General features: G+C 33.2%; 2 protein-coding genes across 3 annotated transcripts; one reads left to right on the plus strand and one right to left on the minus strand.

Annotated features, from left to right (window-relative positions):
* Positions 1-3,228: 3,228 nt before the first annotated feature.
* On the plus strand, positions 3,229-13,946 carry LOC148598581 (clathrin light chain B-like). Of its 2 annotated transcripts, XM_088562304.1 has the most exons (6): positions 3,229-3,422; positions 5,978-6,060; positions 6,716-6,830; positions 7,419-7,530; positions 10,080-10,091; positions 13,135-13,946. In XM_088562304.1, exons 1-6 carry the CDS (start codon positions 3,275-3,277, stop codon positions 13,304-13,306), a joined length of 642 nt encoding a protein of 213 aa, XP_088418430.1. In that variant the 5' UTR covers positions 3,229-3,274; the 3' UTR covers positions 13,307-13,946. The 2 variants fall into 2 exon arrangements, with proteins under 2 accessions (XP_088418430.1, XP_088418431.1); XM_088562305.1 differs by lacking the exon at positions 10,080-10,091 and having other exon boundaries at positions 3,231-3,422.
* A 1,249-nt stretch (positions 13,947-15,195) lies between these two features.
* On the minus strand, positions 15,196-18,581 carry LOC148598582 (DNA-directed RNA polymerase III subunit RPC10-like). The gene is made up of 3 exons (XM_088562306.1): positions 18,422-18,581; positions 16,779-16,866; positions 15,196-15,562 (listed from the first exon to the last, which is right to left on the minus strand). Exons 1-3 carry the CDS (start codon positions 18,530-18,532, stop codon positions 15,435-15,437), a joined length of 327 nt encoding a protein of 108 aa, XP_088418432.1. The 5' UTR covers positions 18,533-18,581; the 3' UTR covers positions 15,196-15,434.
* Between the last annotated feature and the right edge of the window lies 1 nt (position 18,582).

Consider the following 18,582-nt stretch of genomic DNA (forward strand, 5'->3'; position numbering starts at 1 on the left):
CTCACAAAAAATTCTTTTTGAAAATAGAAAATATTGGATGTTCGAAGTAATAATATCAAATAGCTTACCAACCAAACCCATCAACTAAAGGATCATTGCATCGGAAAACCTTTTTTTCTTTTAAAGCAACAAAAATTTGCGTGCTGGTTATTACACCATAAATAAATATATACAAAAACCCATGCTTCATCCCGTGTCCATATCTATGTTCTTATAAGTGCTACCATGCATAGGTGCACGTTTAATATTGAAGTGCACAGGCTATAACAAACATTTCATCATTTTTTAACAGAGTTCAGTATATTTTATCTTAATAGTAATTATTGGAAAATTGTGCAAGTGGGACTCAGAAGATATTTAGTATTATCAGAGACCTATAAATAAAATTTAATTACAGGTCGATCTATATATAGCATAGTGTATTCAACGTGCAAAAAATGACAGTTTTTTGCTCCATATAAGTAATGAATTGAAAAATAATTTGTGCCAGACTGCAGCAATGTATACTTTTATTGGTCCATGATTGGATAAATTGGAACAGGGGCTTCATTCGCTGAAATAAAAACAAATCGTATTTGAATTCTGATTTAATAATAAAAAAGTAAGAGACTTAAGAGATTTATCAGCTGCATTTCCATTTTAAATGATCGAAAAATTAAATCCAGAAACAAATATATATATATATGTTTTATATATTATATTATTTATTGTATTATAGTGTATTAACATCTTTATCGGTATCGTTGTACAATCTTTACTGGGTGATGGATCGTTAAAAACGATGCGAAACATAACAATAAATTAAATAAACGTCTAAATATGTTTAACATCACCAGAAGATGGTAAAATTTAAATTGAATATTTCGGATAACTAATATCCTTCTTACGCATAAAACTCGTAAAACTTCATGAGCATAAAACTCACAAAACTTTACGAGCATAAAACTCACGAAGTTCAAGATTAAAACAGATTCAGTAGCTGAATCGCGTACGCTGTGGGTGATTGTACCTTTATCAAAGGCACACATAAGCAAATGATAAGGAGCTGAATGAAAATAACAAAGGGGGTATTTTTATCAAAATTAAAAGTAAAAATTAACTGTGGAAAACGATTTAAAAAAAAAGTCCAAATGTAGTAGTACGGCGTATTGATGTATATCATGTAGTGCTGTACCAGCCTTAGACCAAGACCTAAAAATAAATTATTTTTTCTCGTTTATTCCATCTGGAGAAGTTGTTTGTAATTTCTTCATCCAAAAGCTTTCCCGAGATACTCTTTTACATTTTGACCAGTTTTTATTATGTTCTATGATCGTAACAACAATGTTGTGGAGATCCTCCTGGGTGTGTCCGGCGGATCTAAGATGGCGAGTTAGAGGGAGGTCTGGTTTGCATTTGTAGTCCCTGCGATGACCATTCATATGCCTGTTGAAAGGTTGTTTTGTTTTGCCAACGTACTGCATACCACATCGGCAGTGGAGAAGGTACATGGTATATTCGATTTTGCAAGTCACGTCGCAAAAAATGGCAAATTCCTTTCCAGTGCAGTAGCTTTTAAACGTTTTGGTGTGCAGTATCTGGGTGCAGGTTTTACATATTTTATCTCCACATGGTCGACACTGGCCCGTTGTATTTTGTTTGGGCTGAGATGAAATCTCTGCTCTTACTAGGGCATCTGTTAGGCTCCTAGGTCTACGGAATGCCAGGACCGGGGCCCCAGGAAAGAGCTTGGAGAGTTTGGGATGTTTTCGAATGTCTTTCCAATTTGAATGCAGTAACTGCGAGAGTTTTCCAAAGGCTGTATGGTATGTAAGCACAGAAGGAACCCTTTTGTTCTTTTCTTAGGTTTGTACTCGAGGAGATCTTTATGGCTGATGTTGTTAGCACGTTCAAATCCCCGATCTATATCTGTTGATTTATAGCCACGCGATAACAAATGACCAAGGAGTTCTTCTAGATGTTTGTTGGAGGTATCGTCAGATGAGCAAATACGCCGAATTCGAAGTGCCTGGCTGTATGGTATGCTTTTAGTACAATGTTTTGGATGACAACTATTGGGAGATAAGTATTGGTGACTATCAGCTGGTTTGCTGTGAAGATCCATGGACTATTCTCCGTCTTTTACAAACGTAGTAGTATCCAAAAATGTGATTTTAGTGTCAGAAATTTCATGGGTGAATTTGATTGATGGATGAACATTGCTGACATGTGTGATAAAATTGTCTAAATTTTGTTTCGACTCAGTCCATTTCATGTCAACATCATCGATGAATCGAAACCAAGAGAGGGGTTTCGATAAAGATGTTGAGATTATTTGATTTTCTAATTAACCCATGTTAGCATACGAAGGTGCCATTTTCGTTCTCATAGCTGTACCATTGGTGTTCGTCGTTGAAAGTGAAGTTGTTACACTTCAAAACTAAAGTGAGTAAATTAACTAGGCAGTCAGTAGAGGGGTCCAAAATATCTCGTGACTCTCAAGCTTCTCTGCAGGCTTCTATACCGTCATCGTGTGGGATATTAGTATAGAGTGAAGTGACATCAAGGGAGACCAGAAGTGTTTCGGGAGGTAAAGAATAGTCAGATAGTCCGTGGTGTCTTTTAAATATGACGGGAGCTTTTGATCAAGAGGTCGGAGATGGTAATCCACAAATTCAGAATTTTTTTCGGTTAGGTGACTATTAGCAGAGGCTATGGGATATCTTTTTGTGAATTTTAGGTAGAAGGTAAAAACGTCCGGGTATTGGATCCTCTGGTTTTAAGTATTCGAACTGTTCTTCATTAATGTTGCCGTCCTTGAACATTTTGTTCATTTCTGAAGTGATTTTTTCACTAAAATCTTTGTGAAAAAATCACTGCAGGTTGTGTTGCCACAGATGTCACAGCGGTAATAGTCCGAGTCCCGCGGAGGGAACGACCAAAAATTTGCATCGCTTATTGCAAAAATGCATAACGCTCATTCCGCTATTCATTGAAGTCGGCAGAATTATAATAAACTATTTTCCATTTAAAACGTTTTATACAGTTTCTTTACCATTACATGGGAGATGGTGGCTAAACAAAAGAAAAACAATGACCTACCTGATGAGAAAATCCAACAATCCTGGAAATCCTTTGTAAAAGCAGTTCAAATGAAATTCATACCATATAACGACTGAATTATTCGGGTTAGATTGTCTTGAGCAATTTAAAACTTATATATCGGGATCGTTAGATAGGTTATAGGCCTTCCCATGCGGAAGTACATTTGACGTCACCGACATTAATTGGAAGGATGGCCGACTTTGATGCTTTTGAGAGTTCAGCACCAGAAGAAGACCCTGCAGCAGGATTTATCGCCGATCAGGACAAAGAACTAGCTGAATTAGAGGACGATAACTTTGGTCTGCAAAATTCAGGCCAACCCCCTCAGCAACAGCAGGGTATTATTACCATTTGTAGACAGACAGATGGACCCACCCCCTTTTGAAAAAAAACCCAATTAATTTACATTTGTAGATGTAGTTCATATCTGGCGGAAATTATTATAATTTTTCATTCAAATTTAGCAAACTCTGATTCAACTAATCAACCGTAAAGTAAAGGGTATACAAGTATTGTCTTTTCAAGCTATGTTTGTGGATTCATCACATTGACACTGTAGACTGTAGTGCAATTGAAGAAGAATTTAGTACAAAAATATCAGGAAAGCATAGTATTTTGTGCAAATATATACTATGACATCTGACAGAAATGTAAATCATCTCTTTAAATCTAAGGATTCACATTAGGGGTGTAACAATTCCACTCTAACACAATCCGGTTCACATCATGATTCTTGGCTGACAATCTGATTCTTATAGCAATTTTTACGATGTGTTGTTAATGTTACTTCATTTACAGATAAATTGGTTTGTGATTGCACCGTTGAATCTTTACCCCACTTAATTAACATTAAGACAAATTTAAGCACTTGAAAAATGAATATTCATTCGTAAGAATATTGACAAGACAGAAAACTATTAATTTGTGGTGTGAACATTTTAGCTTTTCCTTGTCATATAACAACCTTTAATACCAGACCCTGTATGATATTAAATGAGTTAAATACCGATTGAGTTTGCACCTTAAAGACTAGTGGACTGCAATCTATAAACAATTTAAATAAGCAAGTTAAATGGTGCCACAGTGAAATACTGTATTTTTTTTGTCACTGTATGAAAACTTTACTTGTAGTAAACCTAATATCATGAAATTTTAATATATTGTTACTTGCTTTTGAGGCCGCTTGCTACATAGTCTACACTATATGTATATAAAAATGGTTTTGATTTCTCATGGCAATCTCTGCCTGCATTTTTCAGTCAGATTTCAGAAAGACCTCTTATGCTCTTGAGTTATGAAAGGTAAAAAGGGGGCAACAACCAAAAATTTGACTTTTTTATTTTTGGTGTGTTTGAATTTTTTTTATTGGATTCCTTATGAATGTATGCCTAAATACAAGAGCTTTAAGCAGTAGGATTAGTAAATTTTCTCTATCATGCCTAAATACAAGAGCTTTAAGCAGTAGGATTAGCAAATTTTCTCTATCATTTACTGTCGGTGAGATAATGAGGTACAAAGTAATGTATGATTGCATCCTAAAGCAGAACTTTGTACTTGAATTGAATTTCAAAATATTGTGCAGTGTTGTATCCAAATATGTTGTTGTGTTCATAATAAGTAAGTCCCTATGTTTAGCTTGTCAAAAACTATTATTGTGCCCACACTTGCACCAAGTGATCAGAGTTAACCCAGGGGTCGCGCTGGGCTTCGCCAATGTCGCAATTTGCGATTTTTTTTTATCTGGCGACAAAAATAGCCAGTTGGCGATTTTCTTGGTGCCTAGGTTTTGTATATTAAAACTGACAGGAAGTTTATCAGCAACTGATATTCTCTCTAATTAAACAATTGTGTTGACACCTGGTCAGAGTTAATTGACTATGACAAATTTATGACTGAAGGCAATTAAAGGTAATTTGACCAGGCGACTGGACTGACAATATCCTCATGGGAGGTGTCCATCAAATGTAAATAAATTATTGAACCAATCAAAACTCTCTCAAAGTTGAACACAATTGAGGCCATGTGCACGTGGCTACACACAAGTTTCACAGCCCTATTTAACCATGTAATACATTCAGAAACAGAGTTACCTAATAACAGAATAAATTAAATCCAATTAACAATGATTATCCCGTCAGGAAGTATCTAAATACTTCGAAATGAAAGAATTGATAAAAGAAAATTGATGACATTTGTTTACACTTATGCCATGTGACTTTTTTGGTGGGAAAATCGGTAAACAAATAGAATGGAGATTCCCAAAATCTAATTAAGGAAATGCTATTTCAGATATCAAGATAATTAAACAGGGACACAATTAATGGTCCATGGAACAAACTGTAGTTTGATAGAAATTTTACCACTTGAAAAAAAAAGAATCAAGTTTGTTAAAAATAATAAAAAAAAAATTTAATTATATTGCATTAGATAAAGGTCAACATGTTTTAAAATCAGGAACTTTATGAGAAGAGTAATATAGTCTTTGATAGGGGTAAAATACCTGTTTCTGGAGTAGTACTGTATTATTTTATGCATATGAAAGTGACAGACTAGAGCTAAAAACCTGCTTTATACATGCATCAAGAGTGAATCTTGGGCAGATGTACACTGTATGTCATGAATGGAGAGGTTATTTTGATGAATTGTCAAAGATAATTCATCAGTGAACTTAATACTGTCTTTTCTTTGAAAAAAAAGGATAATTTTTTTTGGCACGCTTTGGCTCTAATTTCTGAAAACTGGCAACAAAAAATGGCAACAGAATTTTGGAAGCCAGAGCAGCCCCTGTAAACTGGCTGCACTCATATTATGCTGTGCTTGGTGAAGCTTTTTATTTTTCATGACAAACTTAAGGAGCTGATCATTACATATTAATTTCTTGATTTGATTTTAGATGATTTAGGAATGTTTAATGGACCAACAGAAACACAGCCAGTAGATAACTTTCAGACCTTTGATGAAGTTCCTGAGGCACAGGTAGATATTCTTAACCCAACATTTCTCAGACTTAAAATTTGATATGGTTTAGACATACATGTACATCCAATGTACCAAAGTTCAGAATACCACATAGATTGATATGAACGCACTTCAAGAAATGTCCAGTTAAGGAGGTAGACCTAGGGTAAGGGACATTACTCTGGAAATCAGAGATATGTTTGTATCATATTCAATTTCAATAAAGCCTTTCAAGCTTTCCTTTGAATCAGCATGAAATCAGTCCATGCTACTTTGATGCTTACATGAGATTGATGTAAAAAGGTGAATACAAACATTCCAATGATTTGTAAGAGTTGTGTCCCTTACCCTAGATCTACCTCCTTAACACATGTTTTTGGATTATTCAGAATTTGGTTTGTTTCACTTATATGTGTTTACCTCTCAGTTAGGTGCATACATTGTATACATTTGGAAATAAAATTATTGACAGACCAAAAGATGTCTATCATGTCTTTCTGACTCATTTTTCCAAAAGACTGAAAAATCTCTTAGAAACAAATTGCAATTTTTAACCTTAAAATTTAAAATGAGATATACAGGCAATTAATTATCAGTGAATGTCACCCTTAGTCAATTAAAAAAAAGTCAAGTAAATATTAATAAATTAACCTATTTATATCTATTTTGATAGACAAATGGGCCATCAGACGTATTCTCAGCCATTTCGCAACAAGATCAAATGAGAGCTGAGCCTGAAAAAATTAGAATTTGGAGAGAAGAACAAACACAGAGATTACAAGAGAAGGGTAATCTTGGTCTAACTTCAAATTAAGATATCCTGTAGAAAATGTTACATGGAAATTCATAAGGAAAATTTTAATCCAGTATTCATTTAATTGAGTATCAGACAAGAGGTGTGTGGAAGCCCCACAAAGTTCACCTAATCTAGAAACAGTTACAGACCACATAACCAGATTTAATTTGTCATTTAGTTGTTGAACTGTGCTGTGCTGTGCATTGATTGATTGTTACAGAATTGGTTGATTTTAATAAAGATGAATGTATGGTTTTCTCCATTATACATTTGTGTATTGGAAAAGGACTGTAGTTCGCGCAATAAACAATATACACATGGAAAATTTATGTTATTTTTCAAAAGACAAAATTTTTATCATAGCCAATTCTTAATTAATTTTAAAATATGTTTTTATCTTTAAACATGAGAAAAGTAGCTCGGAATTTAACTGAATAGGGGCGTGTCAATATTTTTTTTTATCCATTGAGATATAACAAAATTATTTTAACCAATCAAATTACAGTGTTTATCTCAAATTATTTATATTAAGATATATATTTTGTGCTGACTAATGATAGAAACTATTGATTACTTATAGATAAAGAAGAGGAAGAAAAGAGAGGAGAAATGAGAGAAATTGCAAAGAAAGAGTTAGATGACTGGTATAAGCATCATGGTGAACAGATGGAGAAAACAAAAGATAACAACAGGTACACAAAGTCAGTGTAGGTTGTCATGGTCAACCGAGTAAAGTGCACATATCCTGTGTAGCACTAAGACATTCAAAGATCTTAGTAACTAGAATGCACCAGGAGCACTGTGCTACATTATTATTTAGCCAAGTGAACTAATGGGTTGAAGATTGATCTGATTTCCCAGTCCTTAAGTAAAAAAGGAAATTTCTCAGGAACCCTGCAAAGAACTAATCTTGAGGTTTGGTCCTTTTATTTCTTGACAGAATCATTACTTTAGTTACTTATATTGTGCTCTCTCTATTGGCAGTTTGATTAGAGCTAATTTATAAAATCTGGTGTGATCTTTCGAACACAGTGGTTTAGTTCTAAATAGCTGTCAGTTCAATATAATTAAAACAAGACCTATCAATTGTTCATTTGGTCACTGCATGTAGGATCTAGCAACATTCAATTCTACTTTCTGTCCTGATATCTTTCTGTTCTGTTAATCAGATTTCATCTTTCATGATTTTGACAGCATTATTCAAAGATTAAACCCTCAGGACTCTGAAAAGGTTGTCTGAACAGAAAGTAGAATGGAATGTCGTTGGATCCTATTTGCAGTTACTGAATTGAACAATTGAAAGGTCTAATTTAAACAGATTGCTGTCGGTTATGATGACTATAATCTCTAAATTGTTTATTAGAGAGCCGTTATTTTAGTTACTCATACTGTGCTTTTATTGCAGTTAGAAATTAAACTAATACCACTTCAAATTCAAATCTAGGTAGGTTTTGAGTGATTCAAATAGTCTGCCCTACTATATACTGTTGTGTCCTACTTTATTACAACTTAAAAACATCTATGAACATTTGAACCAAGTGTTTCAAGTCTAAATAGATGCCAAGAATGACTATCCAAAATTAAATTTCCACAAATTGAGTTAGTTACTCTTGTGATATATCACAGTGTTCCTGGTGCATTTTGTTTCTTTTTAAACCCTATTTAGTGCTGTTAAAATCTATTGTGTATTTTATCATCAAAATGCTTAATGGGTCTTATTAATGTGTTCTTATTGTAATGTGCAGGCTATTGCTGTTGCATTTTGAGTTAAGTCTTTTTCTGCTTACAGTCTGTGTTTCTTACCATCATTTTTAACATTAGAGTATACAGCTGTCCTATAGTCCATTTACTGTCCACTCTGCATGTCTGATTACTCAGAAAGATGAATTTTTCATCCTTTTTTGGTACAATGGCCATTATTGTGAAATAATGTTCCTTTTTTTTCAAAATTATCATTATTATAATTTTTGACATACTGTCAACACCAAATGAAGAAAAATTGACATATCATGAGACTTATTGCATGTTATGTATTGAACAACTAACTGACAAACACATTTTCCAGTATTTTAAGGCTTACATATATTTATATTTCTACCATTTTCCAAGTGTCATTTCAATCTTTCATTCCACTTTAATAATGTCAAATACATTGATGATTTTCAGAGGATAGCGTTTGTCTTTCCTTGATTAAATGACTATTATATGATCAACTTCCTTGAAGTTTTTTTTTTTTTTATTTTTTCATAAAACTTGATCATTGAGAAGAAGATTAATATTCAGTTTTGTGTCAGATAATACATTGAAATGGCTATGGAAATAAAGGAAGGATAAAGCTTGAGTCTCCTCTTCAATTTTCCAGTTAACTACTTATTTAAGTTCATATAGTTCATCAGGCAAAAAAAAATAATAAGACTTGTTTCCTGCTACCAGCTAGAAAACAAACGGGTAGGAAGGTAAAGAAATTATTTTATTTTAAAATAAACATTTTACATTGAGTTAACGGGGAAACAATCTAGACTTTAACAGTGGTCGAGCAAAAATGGCCATAAAATGTTTAGGGTAGACACAAAAAAACTAGGGTAGGTTAGTTAGCAGGAAACAGAAATTTTTTTTCTTTGGCCTCTGGTGAATGTCATTTTAATCAATGGAAGACCAACCCCTGCATATTATGTGCTATTAAATTGAAAATATTATTGATTATACTAAACCATAATATATGTAACATGTGCATTACCTTTATAATCTGACATTACTTTTGCTTATTCATTTGACAATACATGTATTCTATACTTACACCATGCTTAACAAGGTTATTCCAGAATAACTCATGAGGTAGAAAGCATGGGACTTCAGCTGTTTTAGGATTGCAGTATTTTCTGCTTAGTACTAGCAAATTGCTACTGATGATGTAGTATGAATCTTTACTTGGTCATCCTTGTATTATGTTAAAGAATAGATGAATTCTTTAAATTTTAATAGACAAGGAACAGAGATATTAATATTTTGCTGTAACTTGGTCTCGGATCAAGACAATTGTCAGAATGAAATTCAGTTGTCATTTTACTAAATTCTTAAAGTTTATTCAGAACTTAAGGTAATTTCAACCTAACTTGTCAAGACAACCATAAGGATTTGACCATGACAGTTATGTACATAAATTCTGGATTAATCATGTACTGTGCACATTCACAATTTATTTTTTACTAATGCTGGTGATAAATGTTTTACACTCTATCAGAAGGGATAATACGTAAGTACCCAATAGTTGGATGTTTTCTGATGGGTTAGAATAGGAGTTGCATCAGACTTTGACATCATATCAGCAATGAAGCTGAAAAGATTCCTATGACAGGGGTAGAAATAAGAAAATTTGTCGAACTGGCCATGAAACATTTCGTTGAAACTGAACTTGCCAGGAGTGAAGTTAAATATCATTATGATAATATTAACAACAACCAAAATATCCAAAATTATGACTGATTTTCCAAGGGCCAGCAAATTACTTATTTCAACCTTGCTGCAGGGATAGTTCATTCTAAGAGTCATGTATAGGCAGACAAAAAGTGATATGTGCTGATCATGTACATTAAAATATTATGGCTGGAAATCCTTCAGAATGCCGGACTAATGTTTTCATAAAAAAATGAAAATGTCTGTGAAAGTTGAGTTTATTATATTTTTTCAGCCAAATTTTAGTTCAGTTCTAAAGAAAAGTAATGAAAAATTTCTCACCAGGCATAGGTCATTTAATGTCATTAACACAAAAGCATATATATCTATAGTATTCATAGTTAAACAAACACTGCAAAGGTTATTAAAAGGTCTATTGATTACATCAAGGCTACTTCAGATTCAATGAATCACTATGCATGACTTTTTGACAGAACTATACTTTAATCTTGTTTACTTTGTGGAAAATGCTGATGTCTTACATAAAGTTACTAGTTTAAACACTCACCATTGTGGATCCATATTACAATTTAAAATAACAACACTTATAGAAGACCATGTGACCTACTTGTTCTTCCAAAGTTTCATTTTTATGAATTCATTTTTGCGGTTTTTTGAAGATTTGAATTATGAAGATATTTTTCCTTTTTGTTTTTGTTTATAATATGTATACTGTTAGAACTTTTTTTCGCAAGCAAATTATTTTTTCTAATTTTGTGAGCAAAAAGCCAAAAGAAGTTGCCAAAAATAGTTGTCTGAAAGTGTTAGTTGCTTAATTTGATTTATATCGTGAAATGTGAAAATAAGTTGGTCACAGTACTTGTTAGCAATTTGGAACTCCTCAGCCTTTCTCATTAGTGAAGAAAAACCTTGGAAGCACTAGGTGGGAAAATCAGTGGAATTTTTTTCCATTACTATGAAAGTACTTTAATTCGTGGACACCAATTTTCATGGATTAGGGAAGAAATACAAGTTCATGGATTCTTGAATTTGTGGTTTTGAGGTTTTCAGTATTCACATCAATGGCATGCTCCTTTTTTGTGGTTTTGCCTACCCACGAAGACCATGAAAATTGGTACCTCACAAACGATATTACTTTTACATTACTATTTTCGTAGCTTCTTTTCTTCATGCCAAAATTCTAGGAAGGGTTGCTGTTCTTATTGCTGATGATATCTGAAAATTATAGCATCACCTGGGTTGAACTACTGTGATCTACAGATCACTACAATTCCAGCGACTTCCTTCTGTGTCCAAGGTTATTTTTAATGAAAATGGCAGACTAGTTCTAGCAGTATTTGTAGTCTCCGAGTCTGATGCTGCTCTGAAACATTGCATGTTCTCTCGGACTTCTTTTTGTGCTGTTTACATAAACATTTGTATCCTTAATATTGAGTTAGGCCTTAAAAAATTATCTGTGTTTTAACTAACCCTACCAAGCCTAACTTTTTGTGCCTACCCGAAATGTTTTTCTTTGCCATTTTTTCGACAAGAATTATTAAAGTCTGAATGAGCAGTCAGAAACTTTTGAAAAAAATAAAGAAGTTTTTACTTACTGGTACTTACCAACCCTAGGTTTTAGACCATGTTAGTGGAAACACAGGCTATTTTTTTACTCGGCCTTATCGTAGTGAATTAAGGCAGGAGACCCAAGGTAAGGGACACAACTCTTATAAATCATTGGAACGTTTGTATTCACCATTTTATATCAATCTCATGTAAGCATCAAAGTAACTTGAACTGATTTCATTCTGTTTCAAATTAAAGCTTGTTAGGCTTTGTTGAAATTTAATATGATACCAACATATCACTGATTTCAAGAGTTATTTCCCTTACTCTAGGTCTACCTCCTTAACATCTGTATTTTAGTGTAAAAATCTCATTATGTATGTGTTGTTTCTGTCCTACTAAAGCTATAATGATAAATGTAGCAGTAGTTATTATGTCCAAGTTTACATGCGATTTATGCACATGTTTGTTGCTTTCTTTCTCTATTGAACAGTGCAAATGGTATTCTTACAAATGTATTGTTTTAGGTACATGTACATTGTAATGACATTATATGAGGCAGGTGTAACCTGTAAGAGGACGAAGTTGAATATATTGATATTTTAATATCAACTGGAATTAATTTTTCCTTCATAATTTACCAAAACTATGAGCTTTAAACTGATAGATTAAGATACCAAACTAGTGGAGATGTTTACCCTCAGTATTACAGGTTAACTACCTGTCAGGCTGATATCTGGCTGTGGGTGCTCCTCAGGTTAAAGGATAAATTTTTATTGGCCTTTATAAAATCTGACTCAAACTGAAGGTAGGTTCAATTGACCTCAATATTGGCTTGTTAATCAACAGATTTTTGAGTAATGAAGGTTTTAAATATTACAAAAAACAGTTTGTGAATTTGAAATTAATTTGGACTATAATGCCAGTGTTAAAAATTGATAAGTATTTTATTGTTTTGGCATTGCAGGATACTTTTTTTCTGCAAATTTTTTAGTTTGTCATTAGAAGTAACCCTAATGGGGAGTGTCAAATACACCTTTTAATCACATATTGATTTTAATCATCAAATGCAGACAACTTTGAAAAATGCAAGTATTATGAACAAATGAGAGATATTTCTGTAGGTATGATAAGATTTGAAGAAGTTGGAATGTTGTGATTGATTAAAGTCGATTGTGGCTCATTAATTGAAGGTACCAGACCTTGGACCATCACTAATTTGAACTCCTGATTATGCACAATATCTTTATAGTTGACCATTGGTGGAGTTGTAGTAAGAAAACATAACTAGATGGAAAACATCAGTAGTAGACTTTATTTTCTTTTCTTTCTAGGGCATCAGAGGAAGCATTTGTCAAGGAACGTGACGAGACTCAGCCTGGTGGAGAATGGGAGAAGATTTGTCGGTTGTGTGAATTCAATCCAAAAAATTCAAAAAATTTGAAGGACGTGTCACGTATGAGATCGATTCTGCTGCAGTTGAAACAAACTCCATTGGTTAGATAGACATTTGAAATGTACCTGTTAAAAATAGATTGACATTCCATGCATGAAATATGTTTCATAATGCCATTGAGATTGAGTAAAATCATTGAGCAAGAAATTATGTGGCAAATTATTTATTGTTTAAGTATAAGTTAAAAAAATTCAGTTTATGAAAATTTGTATGTCCATACAATAATTTGTTTAACATTATCATAAATTATTTATTAAATAGAAAAACAATGTCATTTTTTTACAACATGGTTTAATATTAAGTACATGTATCATTAATCAGCTGGAGAAATTTATATGCAAATGGTTTTCACCTTAATTTTGCGTTAAATTTTTGCATCAAAAGGTATAAACAAACGTTTTCATGATTTTATCATGAAAATTTGCCTTTTAATTAAAGGTTCAATTAGATAAGAAAAAAACAAAATTCTAATTCATCAATCACTTTTTCCACAAAATTTGCTGCAATACAAGGATAGAATGGCTGGATAAAGCCTGGGAATGGCTGGATAAGGCATGGGAATTAAAAATTAAATGTTGTCATGTGATAAAAACCATATATGCACTTGGTTATGTATTTTAATTTTTTTTTAAATATTTGTAGACCATGTGCAATCAATGTCAAGATTTGTAAAATAAATTATTCACATTATTTTGTTCCATTTTCTTTCTATTGGGATGTTTTATTTTATTATATCCCTACTCAACAAGTGGTTGTATATTGGAATCAACTTGTTCGTGCATCTCATCGGTCTGATTTTCGTCACAAAAATCTCATCTCCGAATGGGTGAATTGATTTCAAATATAGTTGTACAATATTGACTGCATGTCTTGTTGGACTTTAATTTACTTTATTTATTTTTTAAGTATTTATTTTTGTTGTATGAGCAGTCAAGGAACTCAGAAAAAAATATTAGGATGTCTGAAAGTTGAAATGTGCTAAGTTACCATTTGTCAAATAGAGATATCTAAAAAAATTCTAGCAATTGAGATTGTCATAATATATGAAGGTGTTTTTGACTACAGGGTAACCCAAAATTATAAACCCTTTGGAATAAGTTAATTCATTAGTTCTTGGATTTTTGAGTTTGTGAATTGTGATAATCTTGTATGTTTGCAGTAGAAATTTTTTATATTTTTTTTGGATAACTGTATTTGATTGTTTTATCTTTAATACCAGGTAAACAAAATAAAGTTGAAACTTGAGAATTTAAAAGTCAGAAAAAAGAAAAATAAGTACAACACTTAAAGCCATTTATAATTATATTTAAACTTCTCAAGAAAGAACTGCCAGCCAAGAAATTAATAAACACCCCACATACAAAAAACATAGATAACTAAAACTTACAGGCTGTAAATCTGTATCACAAGCAAATGAATGCAGTGGTGGGTCCAGAAAGTCAATAAAGAAGGGGGACAACTGTGAATTTATCATGCTATAACGAATGTGGCAAGCAAGTTTCTATAGAGCTTAGTCAGTGGCTACTTATGGAAGGTTGATTACCCATTACCAGGTCCTTCCGTCACATCATGGAAACAGGACAGTTCAAATTAAGCAGCACACCAAATATCTAATTCTCAGAAAAGAGTTACAAAGTTGAGGAAAATTAAGGAATCTGAAAATCTGAACCAGCAGTTAAACAGATAGTAAATACATTGTATATTCCTATACAACTCAAAGGAAACCAGACACACTTCACTGTAATTAGCATTAAAATGAAGCTTCATGAAAATTGTTCCCATTAAGTCATCTATACGCTAGTTAATAAAACCATTTTTTGACTAACAAATATAAACAGCTCTAAAATTAAACACACTTACATTTGAAATTCTGCTGTTACACTCTGAAATGGCAAGTTTCAAGAGAGCTGACTAAAGGCATAAAATAAATGCAATATACTTCAGAATCATGCTGTAATAGATACTGCAAGTACAAACATATCAACACAGCAATTATTTTCATTTACATGAATAAGTATTACATAATCTTATCCAATCTATGATCAAATCTCCCCATTGAACAAGTTAGAGGGCACAGCCTTAGGTTCATTGAACACTTTTGCCGAAGTCTGTGACAAGGCCTCAACATGAGACTATCCAATTGTTCTTTTCAGTCTCAAATATAAATTGGAATTTTTATCAGTCCCTCCATTGATGTGAACATGACATATTACAACACTTATAAAATGTAGTCATTGGTTCATCAGCTGATCTGGTCTGTATCTGCATGAAGAAAGCTCGTTTGTGCTCACATTTTGGACATGTCACTGAAAAAAAAATTTCAAACAATTCAAATTTTGCATAGAGGTGTATCAAAGGAAGCAGCTGTTCATTTAAATTGACAAGACAAGAAAATCCTGAAATAGGCTAATAAGTTAGAATTATTATAAAAATCCTGTTTGAAATCGTTTGGTATATTCTATTTGAAGAATATTAGCATTATAGCCATTCAAATGGCTAACAGTTTTAAAAATGCAGAAAAATGTCAAATGACACAACTGTTGCACCTATTAGTACTATCTGTACCACTTGACTGATTGGTTGATTGATAGATTGATCAGCCCAGTACTATCTGTACCACTTGACTGATTGGTTGATTGATAGATTGATCAGCCCAGTACTATCTGTACCACTTGACTGATTGGTTGATTGATAGATTGATCAGCCCAGTACTATCTGTACCACTTGACTGATTGATTGATTGATAGATTGATCAGCCCAGTACTATCTGTACCACTTGACTGATTGGTCGATTGATAGATTGATCAGTCCAGTACTATCTGTACCACTTGACTGATTGGTTGATTGATCAGTCCAGTACTATCAGCACCACTTGACTGGTTGGTTGATTGATAGATTGATCAGCCCAGTACTATCTGTACCACTTGACTGATTGGTTGATTGATAGATTGATCAGCCCAGTACTATCTGTACCACTTGACTGATTGGTTGATTGATAGATTGATCAGCCCAGTACTATCTGTACCACTTGACTGATTGGTCGATTGATAGATTGATCAGTCCAGTACTATCTGTACCACTTGACTGATTGGTTGATTGATCAGTCCAGTACTATCAGCACCACTTGACTGGTTGGTTGATTGATAGATTGATCAGTCCAGTACTATCTGTACCACTTGTCTGATTGGTTGATTGATAGATTGATCAGGTGATGGATTAAAATATCAATTGGTTGATTGATGAATTGAATAGATTTACAGTCTACAGAACAATGATAAATTTCTCAAAAATTTTAAGTGTAAAATTGAAAATATGTGATGATGTACCATTTTTATATTAAAACCCTTTGTGAAGTTGTGACTGCAGGCAGAGAAGCAAGAACAACCAATTTTAGAGTTTTTAGTATTCTACTACAGCTTCAATATGCCATGACCTGGGCTAATGCATGTCAGTTAATCCTAACGGATAGACTCCTGTAGTACTGGAAAACATTGAGTAAACAGTATAATTATATATATGTACCATCTGTTGCATCAACATTTTCCCATGCTGAAGATCCTCCCAAAACATCATCTACTTCTTTTAGCTGTGGGTATTTTCTGTTACTTATCTGAAAGAACAATGTGGCAAAATATTAGTTGTTGCCATTGTTACAGTCTTGCAAAAAGTTTTATACATGCTGATTTTGTTCAGTATTCAAGTATACTAATCTCTCCTTATTTTAGGGGAAATATTGTTACTGAGAACATAGCACAAATGCTCAATATGCATGTTAAAACATTCCTTTGTTTTCAAAGTAAAATCATCTGATCAGTTTAAGTTTTAAAAGATATATCTTCCTGAAGTAATTGTTCAATATAACAGCAAAGCCGTGCATTATCAACAAAGTCAAATATTAGCAGTCTTCACAGTTAAGCAGTAGTCCAAAGCCCAAGGTTGCCAAAATGGACGTGGGCCTGTAGTGCGGCATTTTCCTGTTGGTCAATACATCAATAATATAATGACATAGTGGTTCATCTTAACATGGAAGTCAAATGTTTAACTTGAGTATAAATAGCTCATAGGCAAAACTAACATAATATTGAAGATGCTATTCTAGTTTTAGGTGTGACGTCACACTCTGATTTGATTGGTTAATTTTAGATATTTAAATTGGCCATTCGGTACAATAAAGTCCATCTAACGAAATATTTCAATTGTAAATACATGTATATTCAAATACAGAAATTAATATTAAAATGCCTTAGATTATCTGTTCAAAAGGATGTTTAATGACATTTTTTTTCATTTAATAATGAAGAAAGCACCAATGGAACTTTAGGCAAAAAAATAATAAGTCTGTTTCCTGTTACCCTACCTACCCGAGTTTTTCGTGCATACTCTAAACATTTTATGGCCATTTTAAAGTCACTGTTAAAGTCTTGTTTCCCTATTAACTCAATATAAAATGTTTTTGAAAAATAAAATAATGTCCTTACATACCTACCCTATCTTTTCTTAATTGCTGGTAGCATGAAACAAGACTATTATTATTATTTTTTTGGCCATAGTTAGCTTTCAGGGTTCTACGTAAGTTAAACAAAGGCACCTATGAAGCGTAACCTTGCTACACCTCTTGAGCCAGGATATTCAGAAAGCGGGAAGGAGAATGATATAATGAAAAAAGAACAAGTTCAACAAAACAAGTGATTTTCTCCTCACTGCCTCAGGAAACACGGTGGCCAAGTGGGCAAGGAGCTGGAATTGAAATAATGTGGTAGACACCACTGTGGGTTCATCAGTCCCACATGTTTCCAGGCACATACCCTAGCTGGGGGTTTCACCTATTTTCAAGCATGGAATATCAAGCTTTCAGGATGCAGTGTCCTGAGCTGTTTTCTGATTTGGTCACAGTATCCAAAGGGATAAGGGATAATATCCTTCTCCACAAGCCTTGTGACCATTCAAAAGCTAACATTAACCAAACGGCCGTAAATTTCATTGTAGGTTGAAAAGCTCTAAAGAGTATTGATTTGTACACGCATGTGTAATATCCGGTGAACTTAAATAAATTACCCTTACCTTCGCTAGGCTTTAGTGGCTTTGTAAACACTGAACTTTACCTGATAGTAATACTCAGTGATAGTGATACAAGATCTAGATCTGCAAAGAATAACATATCTCACCTTTCTATCGATATTTTGAATGTATGGACATGTATTACACGCAAATCTGTAACAGTTTTGGCCCTCCTCAACGACTAAAATGTTGGCACAAGTTGGACAAAACAGCAACATGCTTGCAATCTTGTGAAAAGCCAAAGGATTAGAAATCGAAAGCGGAAGTG

This window comes from Perna viridis, chromosome 14 (genome assembly GCF_037379345.1).
Source record: "Perna viridis isolate PV_CMFRI_1.1 ecotype Kerala chromosome 14, ASM3737934v1, whole genome shotgun sequence".
NCBI lineage: Eukaryota > Metazoa > Mollusca > Bivalvia > Mytilida > Mytilidae > Perna > Perna viridis.

Coding starts and splice junctions, on each gene's coding strand:
- LOC148598582 (XM_088562306.1), bottom strand. CDS start 18,532: ATGTTGCTGTTTTGTCCAACTTGTGCCAACATTTTAGTCGTTGAGGAG. Junction 16,867..18,421: donor TTCAAAATATCGATAGAAAG/GTGAGATATGTT, acceptor TTGTTCTTTCAG/ATAAGTAACAGAAAATACCC. Junction 15,563..16,778: donor AAATGTTGATGCAACAGATG/GTACATATATAT, acceptor TTTTTTTTTCAG/TGACATGTCCAAAATGTGAG.
- LOC148598581 (XM_088562304.1), top strand. CDS start 3,275: ATGGCCGACTTTGATGCTTTTGAGAGTTCAGCACCAGAAGAAGACCCT. Junction 3,423..5,977: donor ACCCCCTCAGCAACAGCAGG/GTATTATTACCA, acceptor ATTTGATTTTAG/ATGATTTAGGAATGTTTAAT. Junction 6,831..7,418: donor ACAGAGATTACAAGAGAAGG/GTAATCTTGGTC, acceptor GATTACTTATAG/ATAAAGAAGAGGAAGAAAAG.